Source organism: Mesocricetus auratus, unplaced genomic scaffold, assembly GCF_017639785.1.
Source record: "Mesocricetus auratus isolate SY011 unplaced genomic scaffold, BCM_Maur_2.0 Super-Scaffold_100019, whole genome shotgun sequence".
Lineage (NCBI taxonomy): Eukaryota > Metazoa > Chordata > Mammalia > Rodentia > Cricetidae > Mesocricetus > Mesocricetus auratus.
Window position 1 is genome coordinate 2,086,032 of NW_024429200.1, and position 18,708 is coordinate 2,104,739.

Below are 18,708 nucleotides of genomic sequence, written 5' to 3' on the forward strand. Positions count from 1 at the left end.
ATCATCATATTCCACTGTGGAGCCCAAGGAATACGAAGGCTCTCAGCCCAAACCTGCCCTTCTGGAATGAAGCAGACTTAATTAAATGCTTTATTGTTTGTTTTTCCCCCTGATTAGGAGCTCATGTAGCCCAGGCTAGCCTCATGTGGCCCAGGTAGCCAAAGATAACCTTAAACTTCTGATCCTCCTGCATCAGCCTCTTGAGTGCTAAAGTCACAAAATGCACAGAAAATTACATAGTTGTTTTTATGCAGTGCTGGGCATTGAACCCAGGGTTGCATGCATGCTAGGCAAGCCCTCCACTGAGGTCTGTCCCCAGACCCTCAGTCAGTTTTTTAGACTAAGTAGTGAGCTGTGTGGGTCCCACAGATGTGAGGGTGCAGGTGCCTCTGCCTTCCTCTGAGGGATTCAGCGGGATTCCTGCCCCTCCTTCTGCTTTATTTTCTTTGCTCTCCTTTAAATTCATTTATTTGATTTGGATTTGTGTCTCCCAACATACCACCTCCCTCATTTTTTATTTTTGTTTATTTTTGTTTAATCCCCATCATTCCTTTAGGCTCCCACTTCCTCCAGTGCCACTCTTTCCTTAGCCAATCCCGAAGTCTCCATACTAAACTACCAATCTACACTCTACCAGCCCTCAGCGGCATCCATGGCCGCGGTGGCCCAGCGGAGCATGCCCCTGCAGACAGGAACAGCCCAGATTTGTGCCCGGCCGGACCCCTTCCAGCAAGCTCTCATCGTGTGTCCCCCTGGCTTCCAAGGTAAGGCTAAACTGGTTCTTGCCGGACCGCCTCTAGGGTTCTAAGCCCTGCTGCTTCTTGGAATGCTCACTGTCAGGGAAGAAAGCCCTCTTCCTTTCCTTCATTTGAATGCCAGTATCACTGAATTTGGAGGCTGCTCTCCTGTGGCCACCAACCTAGAAACAATGCGACTTGTGCTGAGTACCAAGTCCATTTGTTGTTGTTCTCAGCACCTGCCAGAGACTGTGGCCCTGGCCAGCTGCCTGTGAAGAGGCCATTGTCTGGCTCCATTGTTATGCTGATGTCAGCTCCCGCTTGGCTTGCCTGAAATGCTCTCTGTAGTTATCTGTAGAGAATTGCCAGTCTCTGACAGCCAGTACAGGCCCACTTCATGTGGGGAATAGAAATCTGTCTGAAAAGGGCCTCCATGGGCCTCCTCCCCTTTGGCCATGATCCCAGAGCTCTTTTTCTGTGAACTCTAAACAGTTAGAGAAGACTATGCACCTCGTCACACTTTACACGAAAGCTCAAGGACAGATTTTTGCAAAGCACCCATGTGAGCATGTACACTGGTGCTCAGATCCCATCTGTACAATCCAGAGAGCCTGCCACTCTGTCCCCAGCGTCCTTTGCTGTGACACTCAGTTATCTCTCCTCTTGTAATTTCTCATCTTAACTGCCCTGTTTTGAACCATACATAATTTAATTTGGAGGGTTGTGTTTGTGTGGGATAGGGGACTGCTTTTTAGCTAGAAACTAAAAGGAAAACATCTCACAGGTGAGCAGTAAAGCTCACTCAGTGACTAGAATGGTCTCTTCAGCTGTCAGTCATTCATCTCCCTCCTGTCCCTCACCCATGTCCTGAACAGGCCTGCAGGCCTCTCCCTCCAAGCATGCTGGCTACTCAGTGCGGATGGAAAATGCTGTTCCCATCGTCACTCAAGCTCCAGGAGCTCAGCCTCTTCAGATCCAACCAGGTCTGCTTGCTCAGGTAATTCTCGTCTGTTGTATTGCTCCCATTCCCATCAGCCATTTCATGCTTTTCCAAAAGACATGTGTCTCTACTGACTCCCTCCCTGCTCATCAGGCAGGAGCTCCTGGGCATTGGAATGTGTCAGTAATGTTCTAAGTGATCCCTGAGTCAATTGCCTCCCTAAGCATCTAGTGACAATTCCGAGAAGAAATTTAGATACGGTGAGTCTAGGGGAATTATTATTATATCTTTGTAAAGCAAATTCATCTAGGAGACCTAGGTTTTAATCCTAAATCTGCTAGTAATTCTCGGTGACCTAAGGCAAGTCAGTTAACATCTCTTTGCCTCCAATTTCTTGTAAAATAGAGGTGATTCTTAGAGCCAAAGGAACCCTGGGGATTATCCCTTCAAAAAGAGTTGGGAAAAAATGACTTGTAGAAGCTATGGGCTGGAAACCTTCCTTTCTATCCATCTAGGTATTCTAACTGTGGAATGAGATCACAAAGATGAAAAATGACTGAAAATGTGTAAAGTGTTATACGAGTTTATAGTAATGGTACTGGTGCAAAACCAGAAGGCAATCCTTAATGATACTTGAACTCTAATAACAAATGTATTGTCTTTATGCCATGCATTTTACAGTTAATTTGTCTAATCCCCACAACACAGAAAGATACCTGTCCCTTCTTGACAAGTAAGAAAACTAAAACAGAGTTTTGCTCACAGCCAGGTATGGTGCACACATCTGTCATACCAGTACTCTGCTGGCTGAGGCAGAATTGTGAGTTCAAGGCCATGCTAGGCTACATAGTGAGTCTAGGTCATCCCGCACTACACAGTAAGACCCTGTCTCAAAACAAAAACATTACACAACTAAATGTAAGAACCAGGACATAGTCAAGACATCTGACTGCAGTTAAGAACACTGGCTGTTCCTCCAGAGGCCCTGAGCTCAATTACCAGCACCCACATGGTAGCTCAAAACCCTCTTTAACACCAATTCTAGGGGATCCAGTGGCTTCTGCAGGCACCAGGCACACAGAAATGCATGCAGGCAAAACACTCATACACACAAAGATAATAAATATTTTACAGCTTTTGCTACTATTGATTTTATTGACACTTGTAATCATTTGCTTTCAGTCTGTAGGAATATAGCTGATTTGGGTCATCGGGCTACCCTTCTGTTTTATGAATCCTTTTTACTTGCACATAATAGTTTTGTCTCTTGTTCTTTGGGCCTGGCACTCTTTTCCTGTTGCTCACATGTCCTGGGCTGAGTAGAGCAGTTCAAAATCATGTTTAGTAACAGATGAGACTAGGGATCTTTCTAAAGGAAACTGTTATACCTACTTCCCATTAGGCATTTTATTGCTTCTAACAGAGATGTCATGTTTTAATTTTTAAGTAAATATTGTATTATCAAATATACTTTCTCATCTATTTGGATAACCATGTGACTTTGTTCCCTAATCTGTTAATGTAGCAAGTTACATTAATAGATTTTGTAATGTTAAATTATCCTTATATTTATGAGGTAAACTCTGATCATGTTGTGCTTGGTATGATGACATGCTTTTTGAGCTCAGTTTGCAACTACTATAATTAGTTTTTTTATCAGTCTTCATAGATGAGAAATGACACATGATTTCCCTTTCTTAGGAAATCCTCGTCCAATCTGAGTGCATGGTAACAACAGTCTCATACAGACTTGGATGTCATCACCTCTTCTGTGTTCTAGAACCACTAAGATTGGATCTTTGTTCGTAATCTAAACTGACACTGCTCAAGTGACAGCTAACACCAGCAATTGGTGACAGTGTTGTGTCTACAGAGAACCTGTATTTAAAGTGGGCTTGTCCCTCCCTCTTTCATAGTCCTTTTAATTTTCTTTGTTGTTGTTGCATAGTTCTGTGGTGAGGAGTTCAGAAAAGGCCATTATAAATCAAAGAAGAACTACAGAAAGATCAGTCTAGGTCAAGACATTTGCTCACCCTTTATCTGAGTGTCAGAAGTCCAAACCAGCCTCCCAGTGAGCCCAGAATCTATAGATTTCCCTGTGTACTTTCCAAGGTAATTGCAGACACTTTCTTGTATTTGCACACTGAATGCAAGGAAGCCAGGAGTGAGCTCTGTTAGAAATACCAAGCATGGCTTTCTAGCTAAAAGAGGCATTCCTCATTGTTCAGTGGAGTGGAACCAACAGGCTCAGCATTTCTGAATTTGTCTCAGTCCTTTAATCATGGTGGGAAGAGTCCTCCCTCCTGCTTACTTGAAAAGAGTCTCTAGTGTTGTAAAGCTTCACGTTGATTTCACCTAAATCTGTAATTGGAAAACTGGACAACAACAAAAATGTATGTGTAGGATTTTAATTGCTATAGTGTTTATTAAAAGGAACCATTGGAAGCAAGTTGAGTATTCCTCACTACGGAATTTGTTGAACCAACATCAAGTGGGACAATGCGCACCCACTAACATGGACATGGTAGACCTGTGTGTCTTCACACACAGACTGCAGAGACACACTTCCTATTTTAAAAGTGCAAGCGTCCCTCCCATCCAGTGTTGCTCTGGCTTGTGGCTGACTACCTTTCCTTCTATTTGTCACTTAATGTGTCCCAATGTGCTAGCCTGTTAAAATGAAGTCATCTCCTGTGGTTTGTCCTAAGGAGCATATAAATACACAGGAACTTAAAAACTAAGTGATAGCTATTTTTAAGGTAATAACTATTGCATTTTGGATTTTCATTTTTCTGTGAGTAGATTTCTAGGTTATCAGGCACAAGATTTCTAAATACTATTATGTGCCTTTAAACGTATCCCCAAATTTGATTGTTTTCTTCTAAGCATTTAAAATCTTTTGAGAATTTTGTGACGGTCTAGAGATGGACCCTTTATATGTATTCCTTATGTTAGTTTGACTTCCTTCCCCAGCAGTAGCATGTGTCCCCTATAAAGAAGCAAGCCTCTGGCACACCTCAAAGATGTGTGCATAGCAAAAGAGTGACCTTTACAGAAACCCCTTATAAAGGAGTCTCTTGATACTTCCTGAAAGGTCCGTGGCCTCCACTTTCTGAAGCCTAGAGCCCCAGTTAGCACGTTGGCTACAAGAGAAACTGTGAGGGATCAGGTAAAAGTCGGGAGATGGGAGGTACAATTCTGAGTGAGATCGTATTAATTCATTTTTTCAAGGACCAGAATCCAAAACTCCCTCTCACAAGATCAAGTCAGAAATGACAGATCCTATTAGACTCCACTTTCAATGAAGAGGGTTTGCATTCTTGACCAGTTGAGTCGTATGGCCAAGGTTCCTGTGTTTCCCTGAGGATAGGTGACTAAACTATTCACTCTGCCAAAACCGTGTGCTTCTCACTCCAAGCCTCCACTGATGGCATTTCAGCAGCCAGTCTTTGCAGCCATTATCTTGCTGTCGACTTCTACCTCACTTGGCACTGAAGCTGCTAACAGATAAGGAAGATTTGTTCATGCCAGCTTTGTGTAGCTAACACCCACCCCAGATTCCAAAAAGGGTTGTCGTGTTTGTGTTCTCCATCAAGTGTGTTTGGGTGTTGGCTGAGGGCGTGGGAATCAGATCATCTGGGTGCACACCCGCTGCGCCCCTTGCTGCCTGCCTTGGGGGCGTGGCTCTGACATCCAAATTTCATCCTTCTTCAACTTAACATCACACATTTACTAAACATAGTCCTCTATCCCGTCTTTAATTTCTCCCATCCCAAAACAACCTCTAATTTGACCAGTCTTATGAAAATCCATATAATATTCTAGAGTGCTTTTCTATTGATTCTTCCATGTTTTATTATAAACTGACTTCCTGTTTGTATAATGAGGCCTTAGCTCTCCAACCCATTCCTACTGCCATCAGTCTCTTCCTTCATTCTTTCATTCTCCTATTCTTCCCAAGTAATTTGTGGTTCAACTTTTATACTTTTTGTATAATTATTGTCAGTCGTATGGCATTGCTCTTGATGAGCTTCATAATGCACTGACTATATTTCCTTCCTTACGTGGCTCCTTGTTTTCCCTAGAGTTAATAGCTGCTCCCTTTTCCACTGGGTTGTCTGTCTGAGATCATTCTAAAGCTGTAAGTGGCTTCTGTGTTTGACATGTTCAGGTTTGAATGTATTGAGTTCAGTATATTATTTGCTTCTATGAAACCTTTCAGACAGTCTTCTTGTCCACAGTTTGTCTCAAGATAAATGACTTCATGCCTTCTTGTTTTCCATACCTTGTCCTAGACTCCCTGTTGCCGTTTACTCTGAGTTTTGTTGTTTGTCCTTTTAGCAATGTTTTCTGTTTTTTTTTTCTTTGCAAAAGTCTTATTAATTGGATATTGTTACTCTGTTTTGTGTGCTGATGTGTGCATCTGTTGATGCATGTATGTGAGTGGTGGATGGGTATGGGTACACATGTGTGCTGGCTGGTTCTATGTCAACTTGACATAAGCTAGAGTCATCTGAAAGGAGGGAGCTCCAACTGAGAAACTGCCTCCATAAAAATCAGACTGCAGGCAGGCCCGTAGGCCATTTTCTTAATTAATGATGGATGGGGAAGGGCCCAACCCACTATGGATACTGCCACCCCTGGCCTGATGGTTCCGGATTCTATTATATATTGAAGCAGTGTCTCTCATGTGAATCTAGACCTCTCTTGCTAGTGTAGTCTAGCTTTATAGTTTGCTACAGAAATCCTGTCCTCACCTCCCATGCCTGGCATTTACGTGGGTGCTGAGTGTGCAAACTCTGTTCCTCATGCTTTGATGGAAACACTTTACCCACTGGGCCATCTCCCCAGCCTGGATGTTTATACTCCTAAATTAATCTCTCAGCGTTTCTTTTTTATTATTATTATTTATTTTTAAATGTAAATTAGAAACAAGGTTGCTTCACAAGTCAGTTCCAGGTCCCTCTCTGTTTCCCTCCCCTCCTCCCGTGCCCTCCCCCCATCTCAGCGTTTTTTATCTTTCCGTGTGTGTGTGTGTGTGTGTGTGTGTGTGTGTGTGTGTGTGTGTGAGGGAGGAATATTACCTTCTGAGAAATTTCTTTCACTTTTTTTGAAATTTTTTTGACTTCTCCTTTTCCGTTGCCATTGTTCTCGTTTCTGGGAGCTCCTTATCTTGTTCCATATGTATATATCTATAAGAAGTAAGACACATATATTTTAAACTCTGGATATTAATTATAGACAATTATAGATCTCTGGGATTTGCTTTTGTTTCCTATGAGTTTCATTTGATTTTTGCTTTGACCTCTTCCACCTCAGATGCTCTCTAAAGGGCTCCCTTTGTCTGTTCATGGGTACTTGAGACTGGGACGTTAGACTGCCCAGCACCCTGAGAAAACTGACAGGACAGACTACTGAATGCGGGCTTCCCTGTGGAGCGTCAGAAGCCAGCCCCCTTACCCTCAAATGTCACACATGTGGCCCGTTTCTCTTCACCGTCTCCTCATTTTCCCTGGAGAATCAGAGTGCTAACTTTCTTGGCAATTGACCATCTGTTGTTATACCTCTCAAATCTTAACTGTTGTCTGTCCTCCACTCTCCTTGCTTCTATGAATCTGTATATTTCATTTCTTCCCTGTCATGTTAGGTTCAGAGAAAACAATAATTTGCCATATTTTCTAAACAAGTCATTTAACCTCTGTCTTAGTTTATTCACCTAAGAAATGGGAATAAATAGTAGTCCTTACCTCATAGGACCAATGTTAAGTTTGAAAATCTATGACTAAACACTGATTGGCACACAATATGGATCAAGAAATATTAGCTCCAGCCAAGCATAGTGGTATGTACCCATAATTCCTACACTTGGTAGACTGAGGCAAGGACCATCTTGAGCTCAAGTGCTATCTGGGATACACAGCAAGATTCTGTCCCAAAAAGGGGAGGAGGACAGCAATATGGCTCAACAGTTAAAAGTGCTTTCCTTGAAAGCCTGGTGACCTGAGTTCAATTCCCGAATCACAAAATAGGAGGAGAGAACCAAGAACTGACTCCCAAAAATTGTCTCTAGAACCTCCGAATGCATGCATGTACTCACGTGTCATACAGACACACACAATAACAATAATAATGAGTTCTATTCTTGGTAGTTACAATAAATTATAGATGCTTGATGTGATATCTCAATGAGCTGATTGTATTTGTCAGCATCACTTTTGCAATCAATGAAAAAGGTTTTTAAAAAAAGCCATTTTCCGCCGGGCGTTGGTGGCGCACGCCTTTAATCCCAGCACTCGGGAGGCAGAGGCAGGCGGATCTCTGTGAGTTCGAGGCCAGCCTGGTCTACAGAGTGAGTTCCGGGACAGCCTCCAAAGCCACAGAGAAACCCTGTCTCGAAAAAAAAACAAAACAAAACAAAAACAAAAAAAAAAAGCCATTTTCCTTATGGTTTTGAGGTAAAATTCAAGGAAACCCTATCTGATATCAAGATACATTTTTTATTAATGACATTAGTCAAAACTCATGCTTTTCATAGAATTGAAAATGAGTTCCAGATCAGTAAGCAGTAAAAATTTTAACTGACAATAAAACTATTTTGTTTTTTTGTTTTAATACAGAGTCTTGACATGAACCTTGGCTGGCCTAGAACTAACTATATAAACCAAGCTGGCCTTGAACTCACAGAGATCCACCTGCCTCTGCCTCCTGAATCCTGGGACTAATGGTGTACACCACCACACCTGGCTCACTCAGTATTTTGAGTTTACAGTGGTTTTACCAGTTAAGTTATAGTTCCCCTCTGTGACATCAGTGGACTTGAAATACAGTTAGCTATAGGTAATAAACTTGCAGAATTGCTTCTTTCATTTTGTCAGCTGACATTAAGTGCTTGTGGTATGATCAGTGGTCTCTGAGCTTTCTGCCTATATCATAACAGATCAGTAAGCAAGCAATCAGTATCAAAATGTGAATGAGATCTCACAGGCAACACCAATAACCTGTGAAGGATGAAACAGAAAATGGGGCAGATCTGAAATATGCTTCTATCATGTTTATTAAGTCTTCACTTAAATATAGTCCTTTACAGAAATATTTATTTATACAGCAGTCAAAACATACATATTAAAACACATGCCCAATCAGTGGAGCCCTGAGTTAGAAAATGTTAGATATATGTTAGTCATGGTTGGCTTCATAGACAGAGAGAAATGTAACTGAGAAATCAAACCTTTTTGTAATAAGTTTTTTTCTGTCCTACCAGCCAGCTTCCAAATAACAACACGGAGACTTGTTAATTATGGAAGCTTGTGTTAGTTTAGGCTTATTTCTAACTAGCTCTTAAACTTAAATTAACCCATTTCTGTTCTTCTGTGATGCCACGAGGCTCATGGCTTTTTACCTCTCCTCCTATGTGTCCTACTTCCTCTGCCTTTACCTGGCGACTCTCCCTTTTTTCTTCCCAGAGCTCTCTCTGTCCAGAAGTCCCACCTATTCCTCCTGCCCAGCTGTTGGATGTTTAGCTTTTTATTAAACCAATCACATATCTCTACATATTCCACAAAGCCCTAGGTCCTTTACCCCTCCAAGAAGCACTTCACCTGAGTGGTGGTCCCTTAGGTACCCCCTTTGGACAGGTTATTGTAAGAGTCACTGAGTGACTAACAGCAGAGAAGAGACAGAAGCACAGAAAACGTAAAGCTCACTGCACGTGTGCACACCTACCAATTAGTCTCTAAAGGAGACGGCGAAACTGTCTTCATCTCGTGAAGATGAAGCAGAGAGTTCCTACTAGTCTTCTACTAGTTCCTACATGCTTTAAGGAATTGAAGTATCTGTCACTTGAGCTGAAAGTCACCGCCCGACTCTTTTATTTCTTTTTTTAAGATTTTATTTATTTGTTATGTGTACAATGTTCTTCCTGAATGTATTCCTATATGCCAGAAGAGGGCACCAGATCTCATTATAGATTGTTGTGAGCTACCATGTGGTTGCTGGGAATTGAACCCAGGTCCAGTGGAAGAGCAGTCAGTGCTCCAAACTGCTGAGCCATCTCTCCAGCTCTCCCTTTGTTTTTCCAGAGCCAACAACCAGTCTACACCTTCACGCTCATTGCAACATCTAGCACAGTTCACTCACAGACGCAAATCAACTAGGTGATTAGCAAAATGTGATGACTGTGAATGTGCTCTGTCTTACAGCAGGCCTGGCCAGGTGGGGCCCAACAGATCCTGCTTCCTCCAGCCTGGCAGCAGCTGACTGGCGTGGCCACCCACACATCGGTGCAGCATGCAGCTGTGATCCCTGAGACCATGGCAGGCACTCAGCAACTGGCCGACTGGAGGTAAACAGGAAATCCTTCTGTGTCAAACAAGTGTTTCTGAGATGGGAGTTGTGTCTACCACTGACAGAGAACATCACAATGGTCACAGTGTAATGGGAGTTGGTTTAAACAATATACCAGGATACCAAAGATTTAGCTTGATTAATTTATAGTTGTTGGGCCCCAGCCCCCACGGGGTCTCTGTGAGTTGATTGTCAGCCAATAACCACAGGTGCATCCTGTTTTCTCGTCCTGGCTGACAGCCCCGGCCTTGCCCCACTGGCTTCAACCTCTAATTATGAAAACACAAACTCTTACACCTGGGGTTTCTCCACTGTGCTGTAAGTCTGTATATAAGTATGCTCCCTCCTTGCAATAAAAACACACGCATTCTCTTAGCACAAACGATCAGACGGCTTGTCTTTCACTTAAATCTCCAGGCTTTCGCCTGACACATTAAACTTGCTCGTGGTGCAGGCGCCACATATAGTTACTGTCATTTTCTACACAAATCTTGGTTACATCTTTTAAACACCAGTGCAACTCACCAGACCTGGCTGAGTTTTTCTGAGAATTAAGTTCCTTTCAGAAAGCAAGCATTCATCACCAGTGAAGGAATACAGAAGAGTCCCCAGAGCCCTAAGCAATTCTTGAAAGTGTTCTCATGAAGTTTAGAGACACAGGTGCCTGTCTGTCTGAACTCCCCAGGGAAGGCTTGACAGATGAGGTGTATTTGGAAGGAGAAGTTCTAGCATGTTTGTTGAGTTGCCTCATCAATTAACAACATGTCTTAAGGAGAAGAGTTCACCCTCCCGCAGACCCCAGGCCACTGCCTGCCAGCACCCTGCATCTGTTTCCAAAACTACCCACGCAGCTCACTGACCCCCTCATGGACACCCTGCTCTGCTGTTGTCATAAGCACCTGTCACTTTCCCTCATCCCAACACAACCACAATGCCCTCCTTGACCAGTACAGAGCCATGTGACAGCCCTCAAATTGTCCCCATCTCTGTGGCCCCTTTGAAGTATTCCTTCTGCAGAAATTACTCCCTGCTATCCCTGGTAGTCTGTATACTGCCCTGAGGGTCCCCCTACTTCCTTTTCTGAGCGTAGAGTTCTTGGGTTGAATGTGGCAGTATATATTTGAAACCTTGGCACATAGGCTAAGGCAGAGGATTACAAATTTGAGGCCAGCCTGAGTTCATAGTGAAACTGTAAATAAGTAAATAACTCTCGAGAAAAGGTATGCAGGTGGCTAAGTCTGCCCCTCTGAATCATGTCTCCTGCAGCCTTTTTCTTCTCCATGTAAACTACTTCCTGACTGCTAACAGGAGAACACATGGGCCGTCCCCATGGCCGTCCCCATGGCCGTCCCCATGGCTGCAGTCTGCACTCAGTGGAAGCACTTTCAAATCAGGCAAAACTGGTTTCTATTCTGGCTCTGCAAGACCTGGGGCAACTTATTTGACTTTTTTGGCCTCAGTTTTCTTTCTTTTCAATAAAGTGGGGTCATGATGCTTACCTCACAGGATTGTGGTGTGGAGGGGAGGAGTGTCAACTAAAACAAAACACAAAGCACTTGGCTGTCTTTAGCATGCAGTGTAGCAGAGCCCGAGCATAACAGAGTGAATAAGCTGGAGTCTTCCCTTCACTCATTCGGGACAGCTCACACTCAGCAGGGCTGCCTTTCTTCAAGCTCATTAGGAGTGGCAGCAGCCAAGTGGAAAGCTATGTGACCTACAGATGAGCTCCCCTCCCCCTTGTTCTCCTGAAAGACACTGTCACCACCACCACATCGTATTTCCTTTGTCCTTCAGCAGTCAGAGTCCCATCTCCGCAATATTCATGCGCACTTTCCTACCCTGCCTCCTTCCATCTCTCAGTGGTAATCTCCAAATACCCCCACCCTCTGCATTTCACCGTGGGCCAGAGCCATGACCAGAAAACAAGAGCAGGGCACCAGTGCTGCCCTTGTTCCCAAGAGAAATAAACAGCAGAAAGTCTACCCGACCATTTCTAAAAGACTATCAAATCACTATAAAATGCTCATCTCTTTCTCTTTTTCTCTTCAAGTTACAAACATGGAATTTGATTTTTTTTAAGTTTAAATGATTCCTTAGCTTTTAACTTTATTGTGTGTTAAATGGGCTTTTATGGACAAGTCTTTGAATTAATCACTTTAAAAGTTTCTGTTGAAAAACAAGGCTTTAAGCACCATCCAAACTAAATGGTGAGACTTTAAAATGTAACCCATTTCCAGGATGCAGGCTGCCAGCATAGTTCTCTCTGCATGTGTATTAATTTTGATTTAATACACACTCTATACATGTCTAGTCACCCTTCAGTTAATCTAATTGTTCATTCCGCAAGCGTGTAATTAACTGATCAGCTGCTACATGCCTGAGCATTGTGTTAGCTACTGGGGGAATTGAAAAGAACATTAATGATTCCTAATGCCAGAGACATATGGCTCCCAGTCACCAGCTTGTTTTTCACATTAGCTACAATTTCCTCATTAATAAAATGGTATTTCTAAGACATCCTACCTACCTCACAAAGCAGAATAAAAGGGCCCATTGAAGTTGCTATGTAAATTCTAAAACAAGATGTTCATATTAATGCTCAGCATAGTCACCTGTCCAGGAACTTTAGAGGCTAGAGGAACTATTTATCCCATCTCTTTCCCCTTGAAAGTCCTGGTTCTCATCAACCAGCCTGGTTTCTCCTACTTCCTCCACACAGGACTCCCATTCTACAGTTCTGGGAACCCCACATGCCTGCTCTCCTGCCAGGGCCCATCTCTTCAGCCACCTCACAGCAGAGGGAGAGAGAGCAACAGTGGCCATCCTTCATCTGGGGAGAAGCCTCATCTTGTTAAAGAGCTCAGCTTCTGCGAAACCACTAAGGGGCCTTTTCTCTTTCAGGAACACACATGCTCATGGAAGCCATTACAATCCCATCATGCAGCAGCCTACACTCTTGACTGGACATGTGACCCTTCCAGCAGCCCAGCCCTTAAATGTGGGTGTAGCCCATGTGATGAGGCAGCAGCCAACCAGCACCACCTCTTCCAGGAAGAGTAAGCAGCACCAGCCTTCTATGAGGTATGTGCTGAGAGCCTTGGTGCCCAGAGAGCACCAGAAGATAGAAGTGGTAAACACTGCTTGGAGGCAGGGATTGCTGGTTCACTACCCTGGCATGGTGCAGAGAGCAGCTCTTCCTCCACGATCTGAGGAAACATTTCGTGGAATACTCCAGCATTTGCTGAAGCATTCTCTCTGGGCTCTGTGCAAATGCAGCCCTGCCTCCTGACTCTTCCTAGTCCCTGTCGCTCTGGCACTCCAAGGCGGAGACCTGAAGTCATGGTGTACCTAGCATCTTGAGTGCTTCAGTTCTCTTTATTAAAGAACAAGTAAGGAAGATTTTATTTTGAGACCACAGGGATGGGTACAAAAAATGTTGCAGTGGAGGGAAAAGTGGACTCAGCTCTGCACATGGTTTGGACAGTGAGAATTTGCAGCCAGAGAGTAGTGTCTAGGTCGTGTAGGGAAAACAACTAGGAGACAACAGAAACTGGAGAGATTCTCTGATGGTGAGTAGCTGTCATCCAAGGGACAATGGAGGATGAGGAATCTGATGAGGTATCAAGAGGATGGGAAGAGCCCCTGGCTAAAATGAACCAGCTAGGCTGAGCTGAAACTAGACTTTATAAAGAAGTGCACAGTTGAGGAGGTTCAAAGTCTGGTTAAAGGTGGCCACAGCAGGCCTCTGAGTCTCCATTTGAATACAAATTACAGAGATATCTTTTTCAAAACTACTAGAAAAAAATGCACTGTCTTTAAGATTTGAGGTCAGAAATATAACTCATAACTTAAAAATAAGCTCTGTCACTAGCAAATTAGATCTAGATTGTGAAACTACAGAACTGCTTCCACATGGACACATTTGCCTGATTGCTTAAATACAACTTTGGGGACTCCCAGTTGCTTAACAGTGGACTACTAATCTTTCCCATCCCCTGAACTCTTAATCCATCAAGATTGACACAAGGCCCCATGTTATATGTCACTTTGATGAAGGCAAACATAAATTAGCAGAACCAGAGACTAGCCATGAAAACAGGAATTCCAGGGAAGGTGGGAAAAAAGAGTTCCATATCTGGGTTGTAACCATGTATTTGTCAATAACTCATCAGACACTTCAGAAGGCAGGCTTTTAGAGCATATAGTATCAACTATAGAGTTCAATAAACCTGACTTTAAAAATAAACAAGAGCAAAAACCACACCTATATCTGGCCAAATAGATTTAGATCATGTAAATGCAGAGTTAACCACAGTTTATTATAGCGAGACCAAAAAGGGGGAGGGGGGAAAGACAGACATGACGAAGAGAGAAGATGAGAGAGGATGAGAGAGAGAGAAAGACGAGAGTAAGAGAGAGCGTGAGAGAAATGTAAGAGATAAAAGTGAGAGAGGAAGATGGGAGGAAGAGAGGATGAGATGATGAGAGGAAGACGAGAGTAAAAGAAAGAGAGTATAAGAAAGCGTAAGCGGGCAGGGGTCAGTCCTTTAAAGGGGTCCTTTGCACCTGCGTGGTTCTCACGGAACTCTGGGCTGGCCAGAGTGCTGCCTGAGTGCATCCTGCCAGGTAACAGGGCAGGCCAGCGTAGTGCCTGAACCTTTCGCTCTGGGCAAAAACAACTTGGAAAGGAAAGAGTTTATTTCGTCTTGCAGGTTAGAGTCCATCATCCAGGAAAGCCAAGGCTGGAACTAAAAGCAGAGGGCATGGATGAGCACTGCTTCCTGGCTTGCTCACAAACTCATGCTTACCTCCCTTTCTTACACGGTGCAGGCCACCTGCATAGCGATGGTACCACCCACGGTGAGCTGGACCTTCTTAAATCCCCACAGGCCAATCGGATGGACACATTTTCCTGACACTTTTCAAGTCTGTCCATCACACTGGTGAATTTTGTTTTCTTTTGTTTTTTCCTTCTTCCTTATATAGCCAGGTGCCAGAAGCTACATCTGTCTTTTCATTATCATTCGAAAATTAATTCAAGCAAAGGCTGATTTCCCTCAAGCTGGCATCCTTCTTCATAATCCCTTGTTAGGGTATTTCTGATAACACAAGGAAATTCTGCTTAAATCAGAGGCAGCTCCCCCAGAATGCTTTTGTGTGGCTGCCCTGTGACAACATGCCAACTTGGCCCCACAACCAGTTCAGCAAATCCCTCCCTTCTTCTCACCACCCAGCTGCTTCAGGTGAACACACTGCTTATGCATGTCAAAATCAGTATAGTTACTGTGCAAGTCATCTCCTCGATTCTTTTTGTTGTTATTGCTTTTGAGACAGGGTCTCACTTTGAAGCTCTGGCTGGCGTAGAACTCACTATGTAGATGAACCCTGGCTTCAGATTCACAGAGATCCACCTGCCTCTGCTTCCTGAGTAATGTGTTAAAGGCGTGTGCCGCACATGATACATTTGCTTCTTTTTAAGATCATTCTCCAACAAAACTGTGAGAAACCACACAGAAGGCTATCCTGTGTAGAAATGCAGCAGACGTGCTTTTTCCTGTAGCAATGCTGAGTAGACACTGTAGGTGCTGAAACCGTAAAAGCTACACCATGCAGCCACAGAATAAAAGAAACATCTAGCCAGAAAGCCTTACTACCAGCTCCAAAGAGGGCTTTATAAATGCAGCTGATGCCAACTACAGACAAATCAAGGTCACCTTTACTGAAAGCTACAGACAAATCAAGGTCACCTTTGCTGAGCTCTTCTCCTTGTCCTTCATCTCTTCACTTAGGAGGTGCTAGACTCTCTAAGGACATAGCAGGCCCAAAGGTTTGTCCTCTTTTGACTTTGATCTTCACTGTACAGATCCTAACCAGGGTCAGCAAGGGTCGATGAGAAGAAAAGAAGGTGATTGTTCCCCAAAGTTCCCAGAGCTAATTTAGAACTTCAGGTTGACCAATCCAATCTGAGAGAGGTGGCTCACCGGTGGGGAGCACTGCCTGCTCTTCTAGAACACCCATGGGAGCTCACAGCCATCTGTAATCCAGGCCCAGAGGATCTGATACCCTCTTCTGACCTCCTAGGGCACCAGGCATACACATACGTACATGCAGGAAAAACAGTCACACACAAAATAATGAATGACTCTAAAACTAATAAGTAACTTTAAGAGAATTAGAACTATACTACAATAGTCACATTTGACTTATCCATAGTTTTTTTAAAGTTCCTTTTAAAGTATACCTTCTTACGCTTGTACTTCTCCCAGTTTTTTATTATAATTCAAATTAATTGGTAAGCCTTTCATGAGGCTCAGGTCAAAATGTGAAATGGTTTGGTTTTGTTTTCCATTGTACACAAATCTGAATGGCCATAGCTTTTCCCACAAGAGAAAGAAGGGAAAGCTGAGCCAAGGGGCTGAGAGATCACTCCATCCGTAAATGCTTGTCACACAAGCATCAAGACCTAAGTTCAGTCCCTAGACCCTGCATCAAAAGCTGAGCATATTAGTGCACACCTGTAATTCAAGTATTGGGGGCAGGGGCCAGAGACAGGCTGATCCCGGGGAACTTGGGCAACCAGCTCAATCAGTGAGCTCTGGCCAGGGAGAGGCCTTGTCACAAAACACAAGGGGAGCAGCTGCTGAGGAACATCCTCGTAAGGCTAACATTCGGTATACACACATACACACACCCATCACTGAGGTTCTAGAAACTCTCACAGTGTCTTCAGTGTCTTAGGCTAGCAGTGTGGCTCCATTCTAGAGCGTCTGTGAGAGCCTGGATTCAGTCCCTAACACAGTAATATGGGGCATGCAGGGGTGGGGGTATTAAATAATAAACCAACCGTTACCAAGGAAACGAAAACCTGAGTGACAAACACCACTTTTTTCCACCACTCCTAAAACAAGACTCAGGTACCATTGAGGGAGGACTAGATGAAGTCAAAAGCTGGGGTTTAATCCTGGAGATTATCCTATGTGGCCATGTTGGGTGAACTAGCTAAAATCCTTATCAGGACAGCTACCCCTAGAAGACCAACTCTCAAGAACAGGTGTATGTGCCCAAGCCAGACCCAGAGAAGGTCCTATGGTGACTAACTAAAGGCCTATAGAGGTACCACATTTTCTGTCACAGATGGAGGCCAAGTGGTCTGGGCTTCAGACTTTTTTCTGTGGATATTTGGTAATGTGGTGTTCTCTGAAAGTTGGACCCCTTGGATGGAGATGTAGGGCCCTACTTTCCTCTATAGGTGTGTGTTGTTTTGTCATTACAGAAATGTCTCCACCTGTGAGGTGACCTCTTCACAGTCTACCAGCTCCCCTCAGCGATCCAAGCGTGTCAAGGAAAACACTCCCCCACGGTGTGCCATGGTGCACAGCAGCCCAGCCTGCAGCACCTCAGTCACCTGCGGGTGGGGTGACGTGGCCTCCAGCACCACCAGAGAGCGGCAGCGGCAGACGATTGTCATCCCCGACACCCCCAGCCCCACAGTCAGCGTCATCACCATCAGCAGTGACACGGATGAGGAGGAAGAGCAGAAGCACGCCCCCACCAGGTGAGGGCAGAGGGCATGCGTGCGTGCGCCACACACTGCCTTTTCCGGGATCTGGGCCATTCATGAACATGATGGTCATTCCCTGCTAATCCCTAAATTTTCATTTTGCCATGTTCTTGCATCCACAATTATTTCATGAGAGTGACAAGTAGGTCACTTATTCAAAACCAAAATAATTCAGAGTGAGTCTGGCCTTAAAGAATAGTTACCGGCTGGGCGGTGGTGGCGCACGCCTTTAATCCCAGCACTCGGGAGGCAGAGGCAGGCGGATCTCTGTGAGTTCGAGGCCAGGCTGGACCGATAGCCTCCAAAACAATACAGAGAAACCCTGTCTCGTAAAACCAAAAAAAAAAAAAAAAAAAAAAAAAAAAAAAAGAATAGTTACAGTCCCTAAACATTTGAGAACATGAGACTATAAAAATGGGGCTCCCAATCACAGCTTAACACTTATAAGTTTAAAAAATGCTTCCTCGGACTATTGAACTTACTCCCAGTTCATCAGGATATCTCTCTAACATTGCCTTGGCTCATTCACAATTTGAAGTAGTTGTCCAATTAATCAGAAATTTCCCTGTGTCTGATTAACCCAGTCCTTTAAACTGCTAGTTGGCTCTTTACCCAGAGAGCATTACTGTTTATTCCATAGTAGCAATAATTCATTTTACTCTGTGTGTGCTTCCTAGGTGGAGGGAAGAAATAGTTATTGTATTTGCAAGGCTGCTAACCCTGGCACCAGAGCTCCTTTCTGCACTTAGCACCCGACTCTGACAACACATGCCTTCCTCTTGGGCTGCCAGCTCAGGGGCCCAGATAGACGCCCACCTCCTTGTGTGTTCCGTCTCACAGCCACACCCTGTTGGTGCCTTTGCATTAGGAATGAGGCAAGGGGAGGGGAGCCTGCCACCCCAGTCCAGGGCTTCCAGTCATCACCGTACTTCCCACGACTGGGTTCAAAGTTCTGTGTTTACTGTTAGGCCAAAATTAGTGATTCCTGATTGGATATAATGCTGCTAGTTATTAATCATAATGTTTTTGATTAAATGATAGATTTCATGCGTGAAGTCATTACAAGATGTTCAGCTAGACCAATTATAGCACTCTCGTTGTAGCAGTACCTACAGGATGCAACCCTT

General features: G+C 44.0%; 1 protein-coding gene and 1 long non-coding RNA gene across 5 annotated transcripts in view; one reads left to right on the top strand and one right to left on the bottom strand.

Moving 5' to 3' along the window:
* Nucleotides 1–18,708, top strand: part of Hipk2 (homeodomain interacting protein kinase 2) — a 187,399-nt gene that overhangs the window by 143,407 nt on the left and 25,284 nt on the right. Inside the window, exons 8-12 of one of the 4 annotated variants that reach the window (XM_040728448.1) lie at nucleotides 557–764; nucleotides 1,613–1,734; nucleotides 9,876–10,018; nucleotides 12,922–13,101; nucleotides 17,294–17,575. In XM_040728448.1, the coding sequence (XP_040584382.1) occupies nucleotides 557–764; nucleotides 1,613–1,734; nucleotides 9,876–10,018; nucleotides 12,922–13,101; nucleotides 17,294–17,575 (935 nt within the window). 4 annotated transcript variants of the gene reach the window in all.
* Nucleotides 1–18,708, bottom strand: part of LOC110339240 — a 92,432-nt gene that overhangs the window by 37,996 nt on the left and 35,728 nt on the right. The window contains exon 2 of the long non-coding RNA XR_002381353.2: nucleotides 6,762–6,869. This is a non-coding gene — a long non-coding RNA (uncharacterized LOC110339240). The remainder of the gene's footprint in view (nucleotides 1–6,761; nucleotides 6,870–18,708) is intronic.